Below are 21,965 nucleotides of genomic sequence, written 5' to 3'. Positions count from 1 at the left end.
AACAGAGGCCATTAGGCTGGAGACTACCCCCTTCTTGCTGTAGAGAGAGTCCAGAGTGGTAAAGGCCTTATTCATAATGCTGACCCCACCTCCCGCGCCCAGTGGGGCTTGGAGGTCAACCCCTCAGGTTGGAGAGGTGACCTGGGGCCTGCCTGCCCCACCTACTCACTCTGTTTTTCCTCTTGTTCCCTTCCCTGCCTGCACCTCCTTGATGACAGTATCAAAAAACAATGTTTTTATGCCATCAACCTTCTGCGAGCCATCTGCAGGCAATTCTGACTCAGAACCAGGTGAGCCCTCACATCCCTTTGCTTTTCACGGCCAGTCACTGGGGGTTTTCCTGGGATGAAAGCAGTTGATATTGTAAAATAATGTCTTAACAAGAGTGGGCAGATTGAAATCAGGGTTCTTTTTCAGTGCCTAAATGTTTTCTTGACTCTTCAGCTTGTGCATTCGGAATCCAGTGTGAAAGAGGCTTCATAAGCCTTTACTTCTGTTTCTGTAAGTAAGGCCTAGTTACGAGGAATTTTCTACGTCCTTTTTGGAAAAAGAATAAAGAGGTGTATTACTAGTTTTTCAAAATTTTACAAGAGTAACACATTTATATCATTTAAAAAAGGCAAATTAAAAATACATAGACTGAATTAGCCTGCCTCTTTCCCGCTCACTACCATCCCCAAGGTAGCAAATGTGAAATGTAATTTCCCAGACCCCTCTCTGTGTATTAAATGCTCACATTAATTAGCATTGCTTAGATGTGTTCAGATAAATACATATATTTATTCACGGCTTTAAAACTTGAAGGGAAAAAGCTTGCTCCCTTCTGAAGAACATGGAGCCTTCCTTTTTTGGTCTTTCGCAGGAGAACCAACTCCAATAATTCCTGAAAGTTTCTCCTCGTAAAAGATTTAATGAGCAAGTTTAACCACCCGAATTCTGTAACCCAACCTGCCTTATATAAATTCATTCCCGACTTCAAAAGCATTGTGAGATAACTCATATTCTGGCACAAGAGCGATGTCGAGGGAAGGGGCAAGTTTTTATAACTTTGAGGATTGATTTGATGGCAGCATTTCAAACAGTTGAATTTGTTCTGACTCTAAAAGCAAACTGTTCGGAGTTGACCCCCTTCCCAGTACTGAAGAGCAGCATGGTTGTTAAAAGTCTTTGGTTGTACCCGGGGCACTTGCACAGCAAGTCATGTTCTGAGCTGCAGGGGCAGTGTTGGCCTTTGTGAGCCTGTTTTGGTTTAGGGATCAGTCACTGAAGACATGCGTCTTGATCCCTTCATGCCATGGAGTTCTCTGTGAGTCTCATGATCACCTCTGAGGTCTGTGAGTGCCAGCCTCGCTGCCCTGTCTCTGCCCCCAACACCCTTACCTAGCAGCACAGAGCGGCGCCAACATGAGGAAGGGAGCAGCCTAGTCCCCCGTCAGAGGCCCTGATGTAGCGCTGGTCCCTGGTACCCGATGCAGTGAGCCCATCATATTAGACTGCAACATCTGCTATGCAAAGTGAACCTCTTATACCTTTGCCTGCCTGCTGCCTTGTACTTTTTAGCCTTAGTTTGGAAAAAACCTAAGACTTAGGGAAATTTTTTATAAAACACTTCCCTACCCCTTTACCTTGAGGCTCCATGCATTCTACAGAGCAAAGGCACCAGATTCCAGTCACATATCCCATGTCTCTCTTTCCATCTGGAATAGTTCCCCATTCTTTCCTTGACTTTTGTGACCTTGAAGATTACAGGCCAGTTATTTTGGAGAAGTCCTTCCATTGGGGTGTGTCCACCCAAGCTGCGTATTTGGGACTGGATGGAGAACCACAGAAGCGCAGCCGTGCTCTTCCGAGTGCGCCCCTGCTCGTGCTGGCGGGGCTGGCGTGGACCCCTTGGTTAGGCATCTGCTCTGTTTCTTCCCTCTTTGTGATGGCTGTCTTCTGGAGAGAGATTTTGAGGCCTGAGGAAATCATCTCTCACTTCGCCCTCCTGTGTTGGCATCCATGGGTGTTTTCTTGCTTGAATTAATTATTATGCCGATGATGGCCAGATGGAGATTTTCTGCCCCGTTTTTGCCCCAGCATTCATTAATTGGCATTCTACTGTAAAGAATGGCGTTCTTTTCCCCCCCTTTACTTAGTGATTTGTATCAGTATGGATTTACAGATTCCTGTTTTAGTTAGTGGATTTATAATGGTGGTTATCGGTACTTATTTAATGCTCAGATTTTATTTTGATCAATTTATTTCAGTCATTCCAGATGTAGCCAATGGGCCCCATCAAGTCAGGTTCCTGGGTCCTTTTGCCAGGTCCCCATCATATTAAGCACTTTCTTTACTTTCTGTCATAACAAGAGGTTCCAGGCTCATCACCTTCTCCCCTTTTCTCCAAGGGGTGTTAGTTCTTCTTCATGGAGCATGGTCTCAGGGAACCAAGGTCTCCGTGTGCTGCCCACCGTTGGGCTGTCACTGCTCCCAGGACCTCTCAGTGCCCAGACTGGGAACACATACCGAGCTGCATACGCATGCTTACAGTTACCCGTATTCCCATATCCCTGTCTGTCTGCATTGTGCGTAACCCCAGGTTTGGTGGATACTTCCAGTTCAGCACCAACAGGGTTCGTCTTAGCCTCCTTCTTCATATTTCTACCTCTCCTTTCTAACTGTACAAAACCCGCCTCCCTCTGCCCCCGGTGCGTTTACCCACCGCTGTGTCCCCGTACGTAGCCAAGCCCCTCTCTCGCCCTGCACCAGCACTGCCCTTCCACAGGACCCGGCCCCATCAGGCTGCTGCCTTGGACCCTTTCCCTCTCTGGTGTGCGCCAGGTTAAAGTCTGATATAGTTCACTTTAAATCTGAGGGTTCCTCGGATGAGCATTGCTCCCTCAGAAATCACTTGGGATCTTCCTGAGGCAGAACAGGAAGCTGTCTTAAAGGAACTGTTTCTTCAGACATGATTTGGAAGAGGGCAAAGGCAGCCCCAGAGGAGAGACCTCTTCCCCAGCAAGCTCACAGATGGGCATGCATGCGCCCTCTAGAAGACACCAGTGCAGCCACCTGTCCGCCCCCGTGGCCCTGGCATGCATGACAGGGCTCTGGCCACCATGCGGTGCCACTTTGTTCTACCCTGACCATATTGCAGGAAAAGGGAGTTTCTGCGGCCTGTCCAGGTTTGACTGCCCTGCAGGCACACCTCCCTGCTGCTCTGGGCCCCGTCTGCCCCGAGTCCCAGTTGCCAGTGGAATTGCAGTACGCTTTGTCTGTCTGTCCATCTGTTCCCTGCAGTATTCAGCATAGTTTTCCTGTGCATCTTCAGGACTGGCCTGGCACCAGGCCCAAAGTTAGTGGACATCCAGCAGCAGCGGTGTCTGGGCCCACTGCCCACGCCGATCAGCCTAGGTCAGCTCCAGGGGCCGGTGGCTGGTGGCATTGACTCTGCGCAGAGCACCGTGGTAGACGTGAACCTGTGGCCACAGTAAGAGCATTGCGGAGCCGGCTCTGAGGGCTTCAAAAAATTATCTAAATTGTGAATTTTATCTCAATTGTTTTAATTTTTATGTTGCCAATCACCTTCTGAATAACTCTAAGCTTTGGAAATGTAACTATTTTCCTTCTAAAAAGGAACACCTAGCAGCATGTTTTCCCCTCTATTCTGTCTGATTCTCCTGAGTGTGGTTTTTATGACCTAGACTCTTACGGGAGAGACATCAGTCCACAAACACAGACCCTTAGAAGCCCGACGGGCTCCACTTGTTTTTGTTTTGCTTTGTTTTTGTATGTTTTAATTTTTTTACTGTTTTTAAATTATGTACTTAAATTTATTTTGAGAGAGAGAGAAAAAACATTGATTTTTTTTTTTTTTCCAACTTATTGATGCCTGCCTTGGTTGATTCTTGTATGTGCCCTGACCAGGGATCAAACCTGCAACCTTGATGTATTAGGACGATGCTCTAAGCAACTGAGCTAGCCTGGCCGGGGCCTCCATCCTTTTTACTAGCAGTGCGAGTTTCCATAATCCCGTTTCTGCCCAAGGAAAGCAGTTTGGCTCACCAACATGTAGACAACAGGAAGAGTGCCCTTCTGTTTCATCTGCAATTCTGATTTGATTTTGTTTCCTCCCTGAAACTTTGATCTGCATGACAAAGCATGTGTTGTCATTTTAGGGTTTAATTGGTTGCTTTTTAGTATATCCGCAGAGTTGTGCAACTATCGCCATTATTCATTTTTTTTAATTTTTTAAATATATTTTTAGAGGGGAAGGGAGGGAGAAAGAGAGGGAGAGAAGCATCAGTGTGTGGGTGCCTCTCACACTCCCTCTCCTGGGGACCTGGCCTGCACTCTAGGCATGAGCCCTGATTGGGAAAGGAACCTGCGACCCTTTGGTTCGCAGGCCTGTGCTCAATCCACTGAGCCACACCAGCCAGGGCGCCATAATTAATTTTAGAACATTTTAATCAACTCCCAAAGAAACCGTATATCCTTTAGCAGTCACTCCCCATTTCAACTTTGCCAGCTCCTGGCAACCACAAACCCACTTTCTGTCTCTGGGTTTGTCTGTTATAGGCATTTCACATAAATGAAATCACATACTGTGTGATATTTTGAGGTATCTTTCCATATATTTTAAGTCTTTACTTTCTTCCAACAACATTTTATAGTTTTCATTTGTTTAAAATTTATTCCCAAGTATGTTATTCTCCTTTTGTGCTATCGTTAAGTGGAATCATTTTCTTGACTTCATTTTTGGGTTGTTCATTGCCAGTATATAGAAACACACAACTGATTTTTGTATAGTGATCTTGTTCCCTGCAACCTGACAAGGGTATTTTCCGATAGGTTGGACCTTAGCACAAAAGCCAGGCTCCTCTGGTGACCCAAAGTACTGCCATCCCTTTGCTTCCCCAGGCACAGACCTGGCCTGTTGGGGTCACAAGGCTTTTTATGTGATGATCTTTTCTGCCATGGATTGCATTAAACTGTCCCCTCCACCCCGCCCCCTTCCGAGATGGGCAGAGTCACCAAGATGCACAGATTAAGGGATCTGTGGACACACAGCTGAGCAGAAACTAGGTTTTGAATATCCCAGGAACCCCTGTATTTGTCAGCCTGAAATCTAGTCCTCGGGGAGCACCCGCCTCCTCGCACGTGGCCAGGACAAACAGCCCTGCTTCCTTCTCCCGGGCCTTCCGGTGCTCTCGTTAAGCAGTGAGGCAAAGCTCTCCAGGCATGTCTGGAAAGAGAGTAAGCCTGTTGTCTGCCACCCTTGATCTCTCGCCACAGAAAATATGTCTCATTTCCCAGACATCTGCTGGTAGTACAGAGACCTCCTGATTAGAGGTGCATCCCTGACAAGTCTTCTGGGAAAGGGAGATGGGTCCCTGGGGACCTTCATTCGGTGGCCCTATGACATTCTCCAGGGCCTGCAAATGCAGCATGGCATTCAGGCTCCTGGCAGGCCTCTAGGTGAGGTGGTCCATGGGCTGACCAACCTTGTCCTCACCCTCCAGTTGAAGGCTCCTTGCTGGAGTGGTCACCCTCACTTCTATCTTGCGCATCTGGCACCCCCCTGGTCTTCCATAGTGAGCACTTTGCCCCCAAGCCGCGCTTCTCGCGGCCCCTGCCTCCTCACCCGGGCTGCCTTACAGCCTTGGTGGCTGGGCAGGATTTCTGCTTTTCTCTTTCAATTTGGAATCATACCCCTGGTTCTCCAGGCCCACGGCCACCGGGGTCCAGATCACAGCCCTCTCCTGCCTCCGCTGTCTTCCAGCCTTGCTACCCTTCCCCACGCAGGCCTGCTTTTATCTTTTGTCTTGTGCTTGTAGAGGAAAAGAGCAGTGGGTTCCGGTTGAAGCCACCAACACTGATCCATGGCCAGGCACCCAGCGCAGGTAGGTGCCCGCCTTGGTGGAGGAGAGTGGAATGGCTTTCTCATACCCTTCCAGGCCTCCGTGCAGCGTCTGTTTGCACAGCTACCTAAGGAAGCCCCACCAGTGCGCTCTGGCTGTTACCCAACACGTGCGCCCTGGAAAGCCACTTTAAAGAGCCTGTCAGCCCAGGGAGCTCCCACCTGTGAGCCCTTCGCTGCCCTGAAGTGCAGATGGCAAGGGAACAGGCTTGGCTTAGTGTGGGACTTTGGGCTCCACGCCCAGTGATAGCTCACTTGGTTCTGGCTGTCTCTCCGGAGCGTTCTAGCCCCAGTATGCCATGGCATTACTGCCACTTGGCAGAGCGGCCTCCATCCAGTGTCACACTGCTGGTGAGTGGGGCCCGGGGAAGGCTGGAAATGTGCTTTCATGGTCTTTGCCCGAGTTTTGTTTGGCAGAGGTGTTTTCTCAGTGTGGCATTTTTAAAAAGCAGGCACAAGGGTGCCTTTCTGTAACCCCCAAGCAGCATCCTGACCTGGAGTGTCACCCGTGGCTTTACTTCTTTCCCCTCACATCTGTGCTTGACCCTTGAGCCCAGCACCTGGGAACAGGTGTCCCTTGGCTCCCCCAAAGCATTACTCTACTCACTGAATTAACTCACAGACATGATCAGTTACATGGGAATGCCGTTTAATCACATATAAAATAACAATAGCCAGACTTTGCATGTCTAGTTGTAGAGAAAATATTGTTGGTTTTTTAAAAAAATGTGCTTCCCTACAGAGCGTAGCCTGTGAGGGACATGAAGTGGATCACTGGGTCTAGTTTGTCTTGTAAAGTCCTTGAGAGCCTGAGCTATTGCATTTCTGCCCACGAGGTCCAAGGGTCCTGGGCAAACCGACCTCTGTCCCCAGGTCTGCCGAGCCAGAAGCCCAAGGAGCAGCAGCGGAGCGTGCTTCGCCCGGCAGTGTTACAAGCCCCGCAGCCTAAGGCCCTCTCACAGGCCGGTAAGAAGCGCAGCCCTGGTGCCTCGGCTCGCACGGCAGGGCAGGGCATCCCCGAGGTCGTGCCCGGGACAGCCACGCAGGTGGCTTTGCTCACATCTGCCGAACGCACATAGAAATAAAGAAATACAGAGAGCGCTGGGAAAACAACCCTTGCTGTCCCCGGGGAGCCCAGGAAAGGCAGAAGGCTGCGCCCGACTGCTGCTGCAGACGTGCCTTGTGCACGCACTAGCCTCGTTAACGCCGCCTCCACCCCCGACTGGCGCGGTCCGCCCCTACACATGTGCAGGCGGAACTCAGCCCTGCAGTCTCAGGGACCGAAAGGGTCGTTTTCACGTGCATTTTCATTTTACTTGCCAATCTTGAGATACGACTTTTAAACCATATTTCCATTACATCCACATAGGCAGTGGTTTTCAGTTAATCCTTAATTTTCCTCATGTGAATGAGCTCTTTTTGTCTTCCTCTATGAGGGAAATAGTTTGTTTCTGAAGAGTTTTTAATTACAGGAGAAAATTTATGTAGTGCTCAACAGTGAAAGCCAGATTTAAAGCTGCATGTCGTGTAATCTCAACTGTTGAAAGGAAAAAATGCATAAAATAAAGATGCTATTCATAAAACTTGTTTTATAAAACTCATAATTGTTCCCCCAGTATTTGTTCTTTTTCTTTTACCCCCTTCATTAGTATTGCTTCTGAATACACTGAAGTCACACAGTTCTTTGTAGAATAAGCATAAGATAATTCTCACTTCTGTGAGGTTTTAGTTTGGGTTCAGGTTTTATTTTAATCTAAGGATGTGTTGCTGTTAGTGGTACGCCAGGCCCACTGTACGGCTGGTCCAGGTGGTGGCAGAAGGAAACGCTGGAGGTGATGCAGCACTAACTCCACAACTCTCCCCCTGTCCTTCTGTGCCCACAGTCCCGGCCGGCAGCACCAATGGGCTCAGTGTCCCAGCAGACTGCACGGGAACTGCGACATCGACATCGCCCAGCATCCCCACACGGAGAAGTCCGCCGGACGAGGCATCAGCCTCTGAGGTCCGTGTGTGCCCAGGCAGGGAGCGCGCCTCATGGGAGACTTCTGGGGCTTTGCCGAGCGCAGGGACTGTTAGCGGCTCTGAGCGGTGTCCACGTGCCGTGCTCACGCTTTCTGGCTTTGCTCCGCGTGTCAGTGTAGGACCACAGCTGGCAGTGCCAAGAGTTTGGCGGGGGAGCGGTCTCCATGGTTCTGAGAGGAAGGTGCCATGAGCAAAGCTCTGCCACGGGGCCTGCACTGCCCCGGGCTAATGTGCCGCTCCACGTGTCCTGGGGAGCACTTGGTAGCGCGGCCTTCATCAATGAGGGCCTCACCCCGTTTTACGTGGGCAGTGTCTTCCCTCCTTGTTCCCGCCACCTCAGCAGCTGGGGATTCATACAAGTGTGCCCGTTCCAACGGAAGTAGGCTCAGAAATCGTTTTTAAAAAACAGTCCCTCAGGGCTCTGAAGTCATAGAGGCCAGAAGCATCCGTTTCCCAGTAGTGCTGCAGAGCAGCTGGGAAAAGGGCGTTTCATGAAGCACCTGCCCTTGGGGTTGGCGGAGACAGACATGGAATCTAATCTGCAGTGCTGCTCCACGCCTCACAGACACGCCAGACCGCATCTGCGTGTCTTTTGCGCTCCGGCAGCTTCAGCGGATAAGTTGCTGCTGAAGGTTCTCTTCTGCCTCCTCCACCCCTACCCCGGTTCCCCTGCAGATGTTCAGGCTCAAATGGTGAAAAATGATCACCCACAATTCCACTTTGAAACTTCCTTGAGCCCCCCACCTTCAAACCAGTTAGCGGAACTGAAACTAAAGTTGTTTCCGTGACATACACCTCTTGGGAACTTCGGCAGCCGGGTCTTGGGGCAGGCAAGCAGGCAGCTGCGCACCTATGCGCTGGAGGGGACCGACCGTCCCCCACCCATGCTGCCACCTGCCGAGGGCTCGCCCCGTGCGGCCCGGGGCCTGCCTGCCTCGCTCTCCCTTTTGGTTCCAGCCCCGCCCCGGGTACCCCTCAGCCCAGGGGCTTTCCCCAGGGCACACGCAGTGCTGCAGTGAGGTGGCTCGGCTTGCTCGTCAAGGCTAATATGTCCCTTCTTTTCAGTTGTCATTGTTCTGTTTAACTAGGAGAAGGAGCCCCAGAAAAATGAGTCTAGCAATACTTCTGAGGAGGACAACTGTGAGAGAAAAGAGCAAGTTGCACAGAAAGCGTTTGTGTTTGGGCAGAACTTGAGGGACAGAGTTAAGGTATGTGCTCGGAGGTCTGGGTGAGCTGTTGAGCCCAAGGGTTGCTCTTTTCACGCCTCCCCCAAGTTCAGCCGCAGGCGTCTGCTGCTTAAGGGTGGGGCAGACACGGGCTGTCACGGCGTGGTCCTGCGACGCCCAGCCAGTAGCTCTGGTGCGTCCTTCCCGGACTCCTCTGCTCTGGCACCCTGGCCGCCTGCCACCCCCTCCACCCCGAGCGGGACTCAGCAGTGGCTCCTGGCGGCAGGGCACAGAGAGGCAGCCAGTGAGGGATTTTTGTTTCCTTCAGGGTTTTCCATCTCAGCACCAGCCCCGTTCAGACCGAATTGTACTTAGTGGTTGGAGGCCTGACTGTGCACCACTGTGAGTTGTTGAGCAGCATCTCTGGCCTCCGCCTTCTAGACACCAGGAGTATACCCCCCCAGTTGTGACAACCACACTTGTCCCCAAATAGTGCTGAATGTTCCCCATGGGTCCAAATCACTGCTGACTGAGAACCATCACCTTATTTTTCTAAAGTAGGGCAGGCGGGAAGATATTCTTTCCTCTCCCAGGGGAGCAACAGTATCTCTTACCTCCCGGCTGCCCCCCAAGCAGGTGGGTCCAGCCTGGGAACAAGTCGGGTGGAGGGCAACTGGCAGTGGCATGGGTCCCAGCTCTGCGCCTCATATGCTCGTGCTCCAGAAAGGCTAGAGCGGGCAGCACGACCTTTCGCAGCCACAGGGACAGAACGTGCCACCTCCAGCAGCTCACCTGGCAGGAAGCGCCTTTAGAGGACGGAGAGGCAGTGTCAGTGGCCATGTGTGGGGACATCTGTGGTTGGTACTTCTGGCATTGAGTGTGTGAGGACCAGGGATGCCGCTCAACACCCCACAGTGCCCAGGACAGTCCAGCCCCAGTGTCAGCGATGCTGGGGGTAAGAGACCCTGAAATGAGGAAACAGGTCGCTGCACAGAAACAGCGGGTCATGCCGTCTGCGCTCTCCTATGATACCGTTGTCCAAGGGAAGCACAGATGCTGTGAGAGACAGAAATAGGTGTTGATACCACCTGCCTGCAGCCAAAATAATGAGTCCCTTGGAGGGCTGCTCCCTCCAGGGAGGAGGACGGATGTGAAGGGAGGGCCTTGAAATCCACTGGCACTCGGGGCAGCGCCTGGCCAGGTGTCGGGTTGAGTCTGCTCCTCAAATGCAGGGAAAGGCTGCCTTGGCATTAGGGCCAGGGCAGTTCCTCCTAGAGGTCCAGGGTTCACGCGGTCTTTGAGGGCTTGGCCACCTCCCACCCTCCGCAGGAAGGCTGACTCCAGGCCGCGGCCTCCCAGCTCCTCGGAGTCTGCGCTCCCTCGCTCACAGGACCAGGGCCGTCCTTCCCCCTCAGGTTCCCAGGAGCAGTGCGTTAGGTCACGTGGGTGTGGAAGCAGGCATGGCAGCTGGCATCAAAGAAGCCCTCCAGAAACAGTGCTTTTTTTTATGTTCACCATAAACGCCTTAAACACCAGGTTTATAAGCCTTCTGTGATCTCGGCACAGAAATAATGATGAAAATGCTAACAAGATGCCAACCTGTGTGCGTTTTTGTTTTTTTTAAACAAGGTAGAAAAAGCGCCCTAACACTTTATGAACACTTGTTTTTTATACTTTAACCATTAAAAGCAAAAGGTTGTGGAACTGATTACAGCGCCAGGGCACAGCGTGCTCACACAAACCCCCGTGTGCACATCTGGTGGGATTTGCGTGCGGAACTGTGTTGCATGGCCGAGAGGCTGTGCAGGCAGGCCGGGCTGCGGAGGTCCGGAACGCGCCGTCCTCTGAGCCTGCCTGTCTCTCCTTCCCAGTTAATAAATGAGAGCACTGAAGCAGCTGACATGGAGGATGCCGGACACCCCAGCTCAGACACGCCAAGCGCCACCAACTACTTCCTTCAGTACATCAGCTCCAGGTGTGTGCCCTGGGCCCAGCGTCGTGTCGGGTGAGCCTCGGCCTCAGAGGGGCCCAGGTCGCCCGTCTGCCCTGACCCAGGCCTGGAGAGGAGGCAGCAGCCAGAGCTGGAGCCAGCCTGGCCCTTCTTCGGCGCAGGGCGGGTGGGGCAGCAGCCTCCCGAGTCCCAGTTGCCCTCCAGCCGCTTCCTTTTCCCCACTTGGTGGAGCTCTGGAGGGGCCCGAACGGTGGACGTTGCTGGACACCCGAGGCAGACCTGAGTTCTGTGGGCTTGTCCTGCCCAGCCCTCAGAGTGACCTCTGTCCCTGGGACCTCATGTCCAGAGCAGAGCCCAGTGGTCTGGCAGCGGCCCCGCTGCCTCTTGTTACCCACCAGGCTCTGCCCCTGAATTCACTGCCCATCTTCTCTTCAGTTTAGAGAACTCGAACAATAGTGCCGATGCCACGAGTAACAAATTCGTATTTGGCCAGAACATGAGCGAGCGCGTGTTGGTGAGTGGCCCCTATGGGGACTGTCCTTCCCGGGACCCAGAGGTTTCCAGAGCCCCCGGTTCAGGTCACAGGGCCATGGGTGTGGCTACCATGTTACCCCTTGGAAAACTAGGGCGATTTCAGCGGTAAGTGAGAGAGAGAAGACCCAGCTCAGACTCGGCGTGACGCCAGGAGCGGGGAGGGGTGGTTGTCTGCTCCCCAGGAGCCAGCGTTCCACTTACTGTCTCTCCTCACCCTAAGACAGGTTTTCCTGGGTCCCGGGCCATGCTTTTTCCTGGCTAAGGCTGGCTGCAGTGACAGCCATCAGGCCACGTGCCACCGGGGCCCTGAGCCGCTTTCGGAGCCAAGGACTGTCAGCCCCACCTGACCCTGAGGCCGCAGCCCAGAGTTGGGGACGGGTGCAGTGGCCTCAGAGGGACCCTCTGTCCCATGTTCTCCTCATACCACAGCCAGGGCTGGGTTCCGGTATTGTTGACATGCTTCCTCACTTTGCCCCTTTTTATCCCCAAATACAGCCCCGCTGTGTCCATTGTCAGTGCGACTAAGGAGCTGTTTTGGGCCCAGCCAATTCTTTCTGTGTTTTTCTCAGCTTCCATTACATTAGGGAGCCTCCTGCTGCTTTTCTCAAGCATCAGTACTATTCTATTAAACGAAATAGCCAAAGAACTACCTCACACAGAGGAAGGCGAATGCTGCAGCCCAGAGTGATGTGAGCTGGTGGCACATGCCTCCTGGCCAGGTCGCAGGAGGCCCCATTTGGGGGCTCCAAGGGCGTTTCATGTGTGATGCACAAGGGCAGGTCTGTGAGGACACTTTTCTGTTAGGTTTTAACACCAAATGATGCTTGAGAATCGTCGTGTGGTACCAGGGCGGGGAGCAGGCCAGGACCCGCCCCGCCGGCAAGGGCTGCGGAGGCCGTTGCCGGGTCTGGGAGGGCCCCCGAAGCTGCAGAGGAGAAGCCGTGGCAGAAGGCAGCCCTCTGCCCAGCAGGGGTGTTTCAAAGGCTGCTGCCAGGCCCCGGGGCTTTCTGTTCCTTAGCCGTTGGCCCCCCAGGACCACCCCCACACACCCCTCCCCATGTGCCCTCATTTTCCTGCAGAGCCCACCCAAATTAAATGAGGTCACTTCAGATGCCAACAGGGAAAACTCAGCTGTTGAGTCCGGGTCTGAGTCCTCGTCCCAGGAGGCCACCCCCGAGAAAGGTGCGTTGCCATCCTGCTGCCTCGTAGGAGGGGGCACCAAGTGATGGGACACTGTCCATCCACACCCCTGCCTGGGAGGGACGGAGGGACCGACTCAGCACAGCAGTAATAACCTCGTGGACCAGCCGCTGGGGCAGAACCAGAAAGCCATGGCGCTGGCCTTCAGTGAGCAGGAAGGGAACGTGCTCATCTAAACACAGCCAGGCCCTGGGCTCGGAGTGGTGGCTCGGGGTAGGGTGGTTGAGGTGGCCGTCGCCCTCTTCCTTCAGGGGAGTTGCTCTTCAATGCCCTCTTGGAGGTCTGTCCCCTACTGAATGGGAAATGGGAGACCCGGATCCATGCCAGCAGCTCCCAGCTGGCCCCCCTACAGATCCTGAGGCCAAACTACTTGCCACGTTCCGGGGTCCACTCCCAAGTCCCAGCGGAGCGTACCTGGGGTAGCTGGTACCCGCAAGGCCAAGCCGGCCGTTTGGTCTCCTGTGAAGTACACATTCTCCCCCAACCAAGTAAATAGTCAATGTTGTTTAGCTAATAACATTTCAGAGTCCCTGGCCGAATCAGCAGCTGCCTACACCAAGGCAACGGCACGGAAGTGTTTGTTGGAAAAAGTGGAAGTCATCACCGGGGAGGAGGCAGAGAGCAACGTGTTACAGGTGAGGTGGCCACAGGTGGGCCCCTTGGCCCTTAGATGGAGGTGTGAGGGCTGACAGTAGCCCACAGCCTCTCTGTGCATCTGGGGGTTCAGCCCCCAAAGGCTCAGCCCACATCCGCCAGGCACTCAGGCTTCCTTGGAAGTGACTGAGGCCTGAGTTCCTTCCCTTCAGGATCTTGGTTGGGCTTTTGGTGAGAGCTTAACCAGCCCGAAGGGTCTGTATTGCTTTGTTTTCCAACAAAAAGATTCTGGTTTGAAACATTCTCATAGTTTAGGGGATTCCAAGACTGTCGTGGCTTCTCTTGCTACCCAGAGTTACAGCTGTGGTTATATTGTCACATTGGCACCTTGTGCTGTTTTATTAGGGGAAAAGAATCACAGATGCAGTCCACTGCACCCTGCTCCTTCCCTCTCCCCGCCTCCCTCCCTGGCCTGGGGCGGCAAGGTCTGTGTGCCCTTTCATCTGCTTCTCCTTTCTTCACACAGACGTGTGTCTCTAAACCTCATATATGTAGTGCAGGGGAGTTTTTAATGCAGGTGCTAGCTACTTCTTTCTCTAGTCAGCATTGTTTTTTAATCTATCCGTGTTAAGAGAGATTGGCATAATGATCTGCACACTTTAAACTATCTGTTGGTATTCTTTTTTCTATTTAATATAACAGTTTATTGAGACATGATGCACATACTAAGAAAGTTACCCTTTTAAAGCATTCAATTCGGTCATTTTCAGTATACTTACACAGATGTGCAGCTGTCACTATTATCTAATGTAGAATATTTTTTATTTTGTTTTTCTAATTTAGAACATTTCTGTCCCCTAGAAAGACACCTTGTGTCCATTAACAATCACTCCCCCTCCCCCAACCCCTGGCAAGCAAGAATCCCCTGTGGACGTGTGTGTCCTGGACGTTTCACATAAATGGAATCACACACTGTGTGGCCTTTTGTTTCTGGCTTCTCTTACTTTAAGATTCATCCACATTGCTGTGTGAATCACTGCTTTGTTCCTTTTCATAGCTGAGTAATACTCCATTGTATTGATGGACATTTGGGTTGTTTCTACTTTTTAGCTGTGATAGAATTCTGCTGCTGTAAACATTTATGTACAAGTTCTTGTGTGAACAACTGTTTCATTCCTCTTGAGTGGATACTTCAGAGTGGCATTGCTGGGCCATGCAGTCACTCCGTGTAGTCACAAGATGTGGAAATGTTTTCCATAGCAGCCGCCAGCAGTGTGCGAGACGTCTGGTTTCTCCCGATCCTTTCCAATAACTGTTATTATCTGTCTTTATGGTTGTAGCCATTCTAATGGGTATGAAATTTCTCCTTGTGTAGGTTATGGTTTGCATTTCGGTAATTTTTAAAATACCCCCTAAATGTATAAAACCCACCCTTAGCTTGAGGGCAGAACAGATGGCCAAGGGCCACAGATGTGGACCCCAGGAAGTAGTTTACTGACCCTGGTAGTTCATGGGATTTAGATGGAGGCACCCAGGGGTCCCTCTGCAATGGCATCCCCCCAGCCAGGGCCCCTGTTCACCCAGAGTGATGCCTTGTGTTCCAGATCCAGTGTAAGCTGTTTGTCTTTGACAAGACCTCGCAGTCGTGGGTGGAGAGAGGCCGGGGGCTGCTCAGGCTCAACGACATGGCATCAGCCGACGACGGGACATTACAGTCCCGACTAGGTGAGCTGTGGTAGGGCCCCTATGGAGAGGCCTGGATCGGTGCGCAGTTCCCAAGGCCCCGAAGGACGAGGGCCCCAGTCGGCCCCTCAGCCCAAGGAGCAGGGAAGAGGGTCCCCATGGGAAAGCCCCCAGTACCCACACTCTGAGGCCTGACCCAGAGGATCCAGCTGCCTGCCCTGCCACTCTCTGAGTGTGAAAGTGGGTAAGCGTACTCAGAGGTTTTTTAACTTATTTTCTGATCATGAAAGTGCCACTTGTTTTGTGGTAGCACAGAAAAAGAAATTAAACATCAACTGCAGTCTCTTTATAAAGAGAGAGCTCTCTACTAATGATGCTGTGGTACCCCGCTCCGGTTCTGTAGCTCTTGCTTAAGGAAATGGGGCAACTTTGTACCCTGCTCTTTTCACTCACTGTTTGGTGAGCATGTTCCTGTGTCGCTAAATCTGTCTTAAAAACATGAATGTTTGGGAAAGCTCTTACATTAATATGTTCTGTTGACAATTAATGTATGTCTCCATTTCCCTACTGATGGACACGTAATTCGTTCCTAATTTTTCTCTCGTGAATAATGTTCCTGGGCAGTCTTCCACATGAATCTCGTTCCCAGAAGTGTGCCGATTACAAATACGGGTGTGTGTGAGTGTGTGCGCGCGCGCATGTGTGCACGTTTAATCCTTCCAAGCTAAAATTGTCCTCTGGCCTTTACAGAAACAGCAATTTCTGGCCCAGTAGTAGCTCACACTGCACCCTTTCAGAATTGGCCCCAAGATTGGAACAGGGATGAAAAAGACCCTTCTGTCCGGGCTCCGTTGCCCACCCACCCCCACCCCCACCCCCACCATGGACATCCCCTCCGTTCTTTTTCCATCTCTTCTTAGGGAAATGTTCCAGTGTATGTGGACAGAGAGGGCACAGTATTTCCCGCCCCGCAGCTCCTCGCCCGCCTCCTCAGGCTGCGGCTCAGGGCCCGCTTTGTCGCACTGCGCCCTCGCCTCCCTCACTGAGACCCACCCCCGGTCCCCTCCTCTTTCACCCCGCAGTCTTTGATCCTTGTCACAGACCTTCCCTCTGAGCCCGATGCTCTGCTGCCTCACAGGTGGGCACTTTGCATTTGCCAGGCCAGGCTCAGAGGACACAGGGAGGTCCAGTCAGCAGGGGCCCAGGACCCCACAGGCCTCCCCAGGTTGGCCCAAGCGGCTCCCTATGCTGTTTGGCCACCTGTGGCCCAGAATGAGGTGACACCTAATCCTCTCCAGGCCTGTTGCAATGGGAAGAGCTGGGCTGGCAGGCAGGCGAGAGTCACCCATGTCCATTGGGTCAGGGCACAGGCCGGCTGGGTGGGCTCTGACAAATCGGGCAAGTTGACCGTGGCCTTGGGCTTTGCTGCGGGTAGAACTGGGGGTGTCCCATGCACGTCCAGAGAGGGAAGGTCTGTGCCCAGTGTTCCTCCCCCATGTGCTTCCCGTAGCCTGCGTTTGTCTCCTTCCTGTTGGAAGCTCTGGGCACAATTTATCCTCAGTCCTTTTTTTAAAGATTTATTTATTTTAGAGAGAGGGGGAGAGAGGGAGAGAAACGTGGATGCGAGAAACATTTATTGGTTGCCTCTCGCAGACACTCCAACCAGGGACCAAACCTGCAACCTAAGCATGTCCCCTGACTGGGAATCAAACTGGCAACTGTTCATTTTTGGGACGATGCCCAACCGAGTGAGCCATGCTGGTTACGGCGTCCTCAACCCTTTTTTTCTAAGAAAACCACGGGGCAGGGGCTGGGACTTGGCCTGTGAATGAGAGACAGTGAGGGGGCGTCACTTCCATGTGACACATGCCGGGTAAAGTGGGAGTGTCCCCAGTGTGCAGCCCACAAATGTCCCTGTCTGGCCCTGCCTCCTTGTAGTTTGCCTCCTCTTTTGCCTAATCACTGCCTTCCACAACGAAGCTGCCATCCTGGCACCTGCTGTGTGGACCAACAAAACACCCTCATGTGTGGCCTCTGACCCCGCTAGTGGCCTTGGTGGTTCTGGGCCTGGGAAGCCAGGTGGTAGTACCGGGCCAGCCCCGGCACGTGGGTGGCTTTCACGGACTTTGGGAGGAGCATGGGGTTTTTTGCCCTTGGGGTTTGCTTTCCTTCCAAGTTGTGTCTGTCCCAGCTGGCCACTGGGCGGGGGTTGGAGACCAGGGCTGAGTGGCCTTGTTGGTTGCAGTGATGCGGACCCAGGGTAGCCTGCGGCTGATCCTCAACACCAAGCTATGGGCCCAGATGCAGATCGACAAGGCCAGTGAGAAGAGCATTCGCATCACGGCCATGGATACCGAGGACCAGGGTGTGAAGGTCTTCCTGATCTCGGTGAGCATCCTGGGGACAGCCCGGGCTCCCCGACCAGGGCAGTGACCCCGAGCCACCCCGGGAAGGAAGCCCCTCGGCACTGCCCTGAGAGCATGGGCCCATCCTCAAAACAAAAGAGGCGGGAGCGCCCCCGTCACAGAAGGCTAGTCTGGCCGCAAGCTGTGGGGGCTTTGGTCTGTGGTCCCAGGTTGAGGGGAACCCCAGGGTCAGTCTTCCCAGGGGGCTTTGTAACCAGCACTCCCTCTGCCCCACTCCCCCAGGCCAGCTCCAAGGACACGGGCCAGCTGTACGCGGCCCTGCACCACCGCATCCTGGCCCTGCGCAGCCGCGTGGAGCAGGAACAGGAGGTCAGAACACCTGCTCCTGAACCTGGCGTGGCCCCATCCAATGAGGATGACAGTGACGATGACGACGTCCTGGCTCCATCGGGGGCCACAGGAGGCGGTGAGCCAGTGGTCCCGGCCCTGAAGGGCATGGAGTGGCTGGTTTCCTAAGCCCCGTCATCCATTGCCGCTGGCCCCGGGGGTGACGTCTTGGTGTGGAGGCCTGATCCTGGGGGTTGGGGGTCCCTTCCAGAGTGGGGACCTGATGGCAAGGCCACTGCTTCCCACAGGTGCTGGTGACGAAGGGGACGGGCAGACGGCCGGAAGCACATAGCGCCGGGAGCTGGCCACCCAGGAGCCTGCTGCTTTGTCCGTCTGTCCACCCACCTGCCCGCCCCTCCCCGGCAGTGTTGAGGCGCGGGGCTTGGGAACCACACTCCCCGATGGGTTGGCCGCAGTCCGGATCCGCACGGCCCGTTCAGAAGCAGACTTGGGAACTGCCTGAATGTGGTTTGGGACATGAGACCTCATCATATTGATGAGCAAAACAAAAAGAACATTTTTTCCCTCCCCCCTTTGAATTGAAATGGCACATTAAGACTTGTCACGGCTTCTCCCTGGGACTGGGACGCCTGGTTTCTTCACCCCCTCATGCCACCACACCTGTGGGCCCCTGCTGCCTGCCCAGCTCCCGGGTCTGCCCCCACAGTGTAAACGCTGGCTCTGCTGGGTATTCTGCTAACTACTATCTTTATCTCATTTACCCCCTTCTGATTTGGGGTGTATATTTTCAATTTTCCCCCCCAAAGGTTTGTTTTGGTTTCTTAGGTGAAGGCGCTCCTGTGTGTTGAGCAGGCACAGCTCGAGCATCCTTGTCTCCCTCTGGTCACAGCCTGTGTGCTGGGGCCTTACTGGGGAGCAGGGGACAGGCCCCCACTTGTTCTCCACCTGGGGTTCCTCCAGGCTGTCATGGGATTTTGAGGGGCAGGCCTCATGCCTGGAGAGAACTTACCCAGAAGAGGGTCGCTGGGCCTAGGAGGGTGCAAAGGGGCTGGTTTCCTAGATCCTCTCACCCACTGCTGTAGGCCCAAGGGTGACATCTTGGTGCGGGGGCCTGACCCCAGGGATAGGGTGCCTTCCAGAGTGGGGACCTGACGGTGAGGCCACTGCTTCCCACAGGCACTGGGGACAAAGCCGGGAGCACACAGCACCCCTCCCCTCCTGCTCGTCCCCATCACGTGGGTCACCTGGCACCAGGCACCTGCCTGCTTCCTGCTATTGGCCATTCCTTGCCCAGCCCTGGACATCACTGCACCCAAGACCATCCAGGGCTTGGGATCTCCATGACAGGCAGAGGAAGTCCCAAGCAGCGCCTTCTTGAGGAGGGGCAGGGGACTGGTTCCAGACAACAGGCCACCACCCCAGCACGCACAGGAGCGGGTGCCGTGCCCACCCACCCCAGAGCAGGGTCCAGAGCCCAGCTGGGCACCGCCTGCCTGCAAAGAAAGTCCCTGGGCACAGGGTCCTGAGGGATTGCTGAAGAAATTGCCCAGCCCCGCCCTCACAGGGAGGGGGAAGGCCGGGTGCCACAGCTCTGCCACCCACACCTTGGGGCGAGCGTGCGCAGCCTGAGCCTGAGCCGTGGGAAGACACCAAAGGCCCCCCAGCAGATCTGGTCACACTTCTCTGCTTACGCCTTAGCCAATTAGTGACAAGTAAAACCAGACAATGCCCATGTGTTTTGGAACATTTATGTAAGATTGTCACATGAAATGTATTTGGGAACTACATTAAATCTTTTAATTAAATACCCTGGCCTCCTGTGTGCCCCAGGGGCATCAGGAAGCTGGCGGGCCTGGCCAGGCACGGCCTCTGCCTCCCAGGCAAGGCCCCTCAAGCAGCCTGACCTGCCGGCTGCCCTGGGCCCCTGCCCCACACTCCACACCCGGACAGGCCCCCAAGCTCAGCTGCGTTCCGAGACCTGCCACTGAGCTGTGCAGAGCCTGGCTTCACAGAAGAGCCATTTGCTTCTCACCCCCCACCACACGCACACACCCTGGCAGGGGCCTCCTGGCCTCCCAGGACCACACGGGAGGAGCGGGGGATGGGGTGCCAACAGGGCCGGGCAATCACCGCAGAACAGAGGTTGAGGGGGGAGGGCATCTGCTGTGGCCTCAGGAAGCCCAGGGGCCTTTGTTCCACTTAGGCCTGGTGACCAAGCAAGGATCTCTGAGACCTGGTCCAGCCAGTTCCGTGGCCCCAGCCCTCCCAGCCCCCGCCCCTGCGGCTGCCCAGCTGGACACTCGGGGGTGCTGTGGTGGGGGTCCTGTGCGACAGCGGTGCCAGCTGAGTGTGCACCGCTCACAGTCGCCAGGCGCTGGTCATCATCCCCACAAATTCTTCATCCGTGTCCACGGAGGCACTCACACCACAGTAGTAGTCCTGGAACTCGGCCAGGGTGACCTGGGGGCAGACAGCCTCTGAGCAGGTGTGGAGAGCCAGGGCAGGAGGAGGTGGGAGCACCCCGTGGGCCCCTACCTGCCCGTCCTTCTCGGAGGAGTCGAAGTTGTCCAGGAAGCGGCGGAGTACCTCCTCCTCAGTCCACGCCCCGCTCCGCACCTTGGGGTGGTTGTGGCAGCTGTACACCCCCCGGAGGTCATCCACGGTCACCACACCATCTCCACTGCGATCTAGCTTGGCAAATGCAGCTGCAATGACCGCCTCCCGGGCCTGCGACATGGGGGGCTGAAGTGGGGAGAGTGATGATTGAGGGACCCCAACCCCTCCAGGCATAGAGTGTAGAGCCCAAGGGGTCCCCGAGCAGGCACCGCTTAGTGACAAATTCCTGGGTGTTGGCTCAGGTAACCCCACAAGGAACTCTAAGCACCCACTGCCCCCCAGTCAGCCCGGCCTCACCCGCAGCGCCCTCAGGAACTCCTCCAGGTCCAGCGTTCCGCTGCCGTCCCTGTCCCAGCGCCTGCACACGCCCTCTGCCTCAGCCACGTCCAGCTCCAGCCCCAGCTCAGCCAGGCCCCGCCGGAGCTCCCCCGCATCCAGGGATCGGCTCTTGTCCCGGTCCAGGTGGCGGAAAAACCTGAGGGGCAAGAGTTGCAGATTGGAGAGTGGTCCCTGGGGCTGAGTGGTCAGGAAGGAGTGAGGGGACAGCTCACCTGGCCAGGCCCTGGATGCCAGAGGCCCCTCGGGACAAGCACTGTTCCCGGAGCTTCTCCATGGTGGCGTCCACCGTGTCCATGCTAGGTCCAGGCTCTCTGGGCAGCTGGGTGAGAGGACGGGCAAGTGGGTTTCCTGCTCAGCCAGCCAGGCTCCAAGCCGGGGGCCCCCTACTCGCTCACCTGGCCTTGTCTGTCCTGGAGTTCTCCAGACGGCTGCCCCACTGGCTGCTGCCTGTTTTGTCCAGTGTTGGCAGTGCGTCCTGCCTGGTAGGATTGTTGCTAAGGGACAGTGGCTCTGGAGACTGGGAGGGGCCCTGGCTGTAACCCTGACACTGCCAGGCGGCGGGGCCGGGAGAGACAGCAGTGCTGCCACTGGCCCGCCTGCCCCGGGCTGCGCTGCGCGCTCCTGGCGCTGCAGTGTTCGGGCCTGGGACAGAGCCAGGCCCAGAGCCAGGGTGGGCCGTGGGGGTCTCTTTCTGGTCACAGTGAGCAGAGGTGAGCCACAGCCCTGCAGGGACCACAGTGTCCTGGGTGGAAGGAGGCTCAAGGCCTAGTTCCTGTGTGACGTGAGGCAGGTCCCCTCCCCTCTCTGGGCCTCACTGGCCCCCCACCCCTTCTCACGGGGCAGCAACCAAAGCTGCTGAGGGATCTGAGTTCAAAAGGACTGGAGGTGGCTCAGGCCCACATCAATGGGAGGTCCTGAAACCAGTGCCAGCTGAGCCAGGACACAGCAGAGCGAAGTCCGACCAAGCAGTTCCTGGCCGTTATTTAGGGGCCAGTTACGGTGTTTCTGCCACAGGGGCCTTTCGGTGGTTGGTTTCAGTTCTCTAACGTTACTTGATGGGCTCGCTTATGACAGGCTGGTGAGCCAAGGCCACCGTCACATCGCGCCTTCGATCCAGACTTGGAACAGCTTTGCCAACTGAGAGCTTCACGCTCATCAGCAGGATCGAAAAGAACGTTGCTTTCCTAGGACTTAAAATGTGGTCCCCATTTGGGGGCCTCCCCGCCTACAAAGACCCAGAGACC

At 54.7% G+C, this 21,965-nt stretch overlaps 2 protein-coding genes across 13 annotated transcripts in view; one reads left to right on the top strand and one right to left on the bottom strand.

Moving 5' to 3' along the window:
- RANBP3 (RAN binding protein 3) overlaps positions 1-19,536 on the top strand; it is a 54,039-nt gene extending 34,503 nt beyond the window's left edge. For 3 of the 9 annotated variants that reach the window (XM_054562117.1, XM_054562109.1, XM_054562113.1), the window contains 13 exons: positions 219-290; positions 5,820-5,885; positions 6,776-6,868; positions 7,786-7,904; positions 9,013-9,132; positions 10,962-11,065; positions 11,477-11,555; positions 12,655-12,757; positions 13,286-13,410; positions 14,974-15,094; positions 17,298-17,440; positions 17,701-17,884; positions 18,054-19,536. In XM_054562117.1, coding sequence (XP_054418092.1) covers positions 219-290; positions 5,820-5,885; positions 6,776-6,868; positions 7,786-7,904; positions 9,013-9,132; positions 10,962-11,065; positions 11,477-11,555; positions 12,655-12,757; positions 13,286-13,410; positions 14,974-15,094; positions 17,298-17,440; positions 17,701-17,884; positions 18,054-18,097 — 1,373 coding nt within the window. In that variant the 3' untranslated portion in view covers positions 18,098-19,536. The remainder of the gene's footprint in view (positions 1-218; positions 291-5,819; positions 5,886-6,775; positions 6,869-7,785; positions 7,905-9,012; positions 9,133-10,961; positions 11,066-11,476; positions 11,556-12,654; positions 12,758-13,285; positions 13,411-14,973; positions 15,095-17,297; positions 17,441-17,700; positions 17,885-18,053) is intronic. The other 6 variants (XM_054562118.1, XM_054562114.1, XM_054562111.1 and 3 more) reach the window with 5 other exon arrangements.
- CAPS (calcyphosine) lies at positions 19,509-21,229 on the bottom strand. Of its 4 annotated transcripts, none has more exons than XM_054562122.1 (5): positions 21,117-21,229; positions 20,934-21,040; positions 20,680-20,857; positions 20,302-20,493; positions 19,509-20,226 (listed from the first exon to the last, which is right to left on the bottom strand). In XM_054562122.1, exons 2-5 carry the CDS (start codon positions 21,014-21,016, stop codon positions 20,125-20,127), a joined length of 555 nt encoding a protein of 184 aa, XP_054418097.1. In that variant the 5' UTR covers positions 21,017-21,040; positions 21,117-21,229; the 3' UTR covers positions 19,509-20,124. The 4 variants fall into 4 exon arrangements, with proteins under 4 accessions (XP_054418097.1, XP_054418094.1, XP_054418095.1 ...); XM_054562121.1 differs by having other exon boundaries at positions 19,552-20,226; positions 20,302-20,508; XM_054562119.1 differs by having other exon boundaries at positions 19,509-20,508.
- Between the last annotated feature and the right edge of the window lie 736 nt (positions 21,230-21,965).

The sequence above is a fragment of the Pteronotus mesoamericanus genome, unplaced genomic scaffold (genome assembly GCF_021234165.1).
Source record: "Pteronotus mesoamericanus isolate MK-2021 breed Mesoamerican mustached bat unplaced genomic scaffold, CSHL_Meso_final scaffold_636, whole genome shotgun sequence".
NCBI classification, from domain to species: domain Eukaryota; kingdom Metazoa; phylum Chordata; class Mammalia; order Chiroptera; family Mormoopidae; genus Pteronotus; species Pteronotus mesoamericanus.
The sequence above is the reverse complement of the archived record's forward strand: the minus strand, read 5'-3'. Positions and strand labels throughout refer to the sequence as shown.

Excerpts from the sequence above, each read along its gene's own strand:
- CAPS (XM_054562119.1), bottom strand. The coding sequence starts at position 21,016 with ATGGACACGGTGGACGCCACCATGGAGAAGCTCCGGGAACAGTGCTTG. Across the intron at positions 20,858-20,933 it reads GGCATCCAGGGCCTGGCCAG|GTTTTTCCGCCACCTGGACC; the intron begins GTGAGCTGTCCC and ends CTTGCCCCTCAG. Across the intron at positions 20,509-20,679 it reads AGTTCCTGAGGGCGCTGCGG|CCCCCCATGTCGCAGGCCCG; the intron begins GTGAGGCCGGGC and ends TCCCCACTTCAG.